The sequence below is a fragment of the Mandrillus leucophaeus genome, unplaced genomic scaffold (genome assembly GCF_000951045.1).
Source record: "Mandrillus leucophaeus isolate KB7577 unplaced genomic scaffold, Mleu.le_1.0 Scaffold2, whole genome shotgun sequence".
NCBI lineage: Eukaryota > Metazoa > Chordata > Mammalia > Primates > Cercopithecidae > Mandrillus > Mandrillus leucophaeus.
In genome coordinates this window covers 5,570,850-5,572,861 of record NW_012102031.1, presented here as the reverse complement: position 1 = coordinate 5,572,861, position 2,012 = coordinate 5,570,850, and the positions used below count along the sequence as shown (strand labels likewise).

At 46.6% G+C, this 2,012-nt stretch overlaps 1 protein-coding gene across 1 annotated transcript in view; it reads left to right on the top strand.

Annotated features, from left to right (window-relative positions):
* Nucleotides 1–2,012, top strand: part of TRIOBP (TRIO and F-actin binding protein) — a 94,172-nt gene that overhangs the window by 2,444 nt on the left and 89,716 nt on the right. The window contains exon 2 of the mRNA XM_011979135.1: nucleotides 535–734. Within this exon, the coding sequence (XP_011834525.1) occupies nucleotides 595–734 (140 nt within the window). The 5' untranslated portion in view covers nucleotides 535–594. The remainder of the gene's footprint in view (nucleotides 1–534; nucleotides 735–2,012) is intronic.

The following is a 2,012-nucleotide window of genomic DNA, read 5'->3' as shown; positions in this document are numbered from 1 at the left end:
TCCGCCTTCCGGGTTCAAGCCATCTTCCTGCCTCAGGCTCCCAAGTAGCTGGGATTACAGGCACGCCCCATCACACCTGGCTGATTTTTGTATTTTTACTAGAGACGGGGTTTCACCATATTGGCTAGGCTGGTCTTGAACTCCTGACCTCAAGTGATCGGCCTGCCTCGGCCTCCCAAAGTGCTGGGATTACAGGCATCAGCCACTGTGGCCGGCCTGGTATCTGCATTTTTATGAACAGCCCAGGAGGGTGTAATGCAGAGTCCTTGGCATGCACTTTCAGCAACACTGCAGTAAGGACTAGAAATCGCACATCAAATGCTGGCAGAGTGCTTGGGTGCTTAGTAGGTGCTTAGCGAGTGTTTGTTGAGTGAATAAATGAACAGGAATGGATGGAGAATAGGAACATCCAAAGGAATGGATGAGTAACCTTATTTCCTTGGTCCTTGTCTGGAAACTGGGGCAACTGGGGCTGAGGTTCAGGTGAGTGGCCAGCCAGTCATCTGGTCTTTGCCTCTCCCTCATTTTCGCCAGGCCTCACCTAGAGGTTCAGCCATTGGATTATAGGAACTGCCCTGGCCTGACTCACCCAATATGGAGGAGGTGCCTGGGGATGCCCCCTGTGAACACTTTGAGGCCAACATGCTTACCCAGAACCACCGTCAAAACTGCTTCCACCCTGAGGAGGCCCACGGAGCAAGATACCAGGTGAGCCAGTTTTCCACGTGGTTGAGGTGGTTTGGGATGGGGGCATGGGTGAAGGACTGGGCCTGTGATGTCCGCTAACTCACAGTTGAACCCAGATGCTGACCTTCCTCCTGGCCAGAGCCTCGGTTTTCCCACATTGCAATGAAGTGGTTGAACCATGTGAATGTTTCACAATCTTCAGTCACTTTCCTCCTGCTTATATGATACGATTGTTACCATAGCCTCATCTAATCTATTACTTACTTTGTTAGTCTTTAAATCAACATCTTTTTCCCCTCCTATTGTAAAAAAACTTCACATCATCAACACAAGTAGAAAACTATAATTATTTCCTGTGTATATAAAGTTAAGGAGAAAGGTAGAGCCTGGGCACAGAGGCTCACACCTGTAATCCCAGCAGTTTGGGAGGCCAAGCAGGTGGATCATCTGAGGTCGGGAGTTTGAAACCAGTCTGGCCAACATGGTGAAACTCCATCTCTACTAAAAATACAAAAATTAGCTGGGCACGGTGGTGCATGCCTGTAATCCCAGCTACTCGGGAGGCTGAGGCAGGAGAATCACCTGAACCTGGGAGGCGGAGGTTGTGGTGAGCTGAGAACACGCCACTGCACTCCAGCCTGTCTCAAAAAAAACAAAGCAAAGAAGAAAGGTAGAAAAAGAAAAAAAAAAACAGAAATGTCATTAAACCCTAACTCGAGAGTGTTTTCTTTTTCTTTCTTTCTTTTTTCTCTTTTTTTTTTTTTTGGTAAGACAGAGTCTCGCTCTGTTGCCAGGGCTGGAGTACAGTGGCGTGATCTCAGCTCACCACAACCTCCACCTCCTGGGTTCAAGCAATCCTCCCACCTCAGCCTCCCAAGTAGCTGGGATTACAGGTGCCTGCCACCATGCCCGACTAATTTTTGTATTTTCAGTACAGACAGGGTTTCGCCATGTTGGCCAGGCTGGTGTTAAACTCCTGACCTCAGGTGATCCACCTGCCTCGGCCTCCCAGAGTGCTGGGATTACAGGCATGAGCCATTGCACCTGGCCTCGAGAGTGTTTTCTTTTCTTTTTTTTTTTTTTTTACGAAGATTGAATCTGCTTTATTTATATACACAATGGGGCAGCCTAATGCACATCATAACATTAACTTTTCCAAACAAGTTTGCTAAGAAACTGCTCCTATATTTAGTGTTAAAAATAAAACAATCTTCCCATTTAGAAAAATCAAGACATCAGTCAATTAGTAAAGCCTATTCTTCCTCCCAGCAATTTGTACTTTCTTGTATTCATTTAGGAATTGTGAATTCATGAGAAAAGAACAC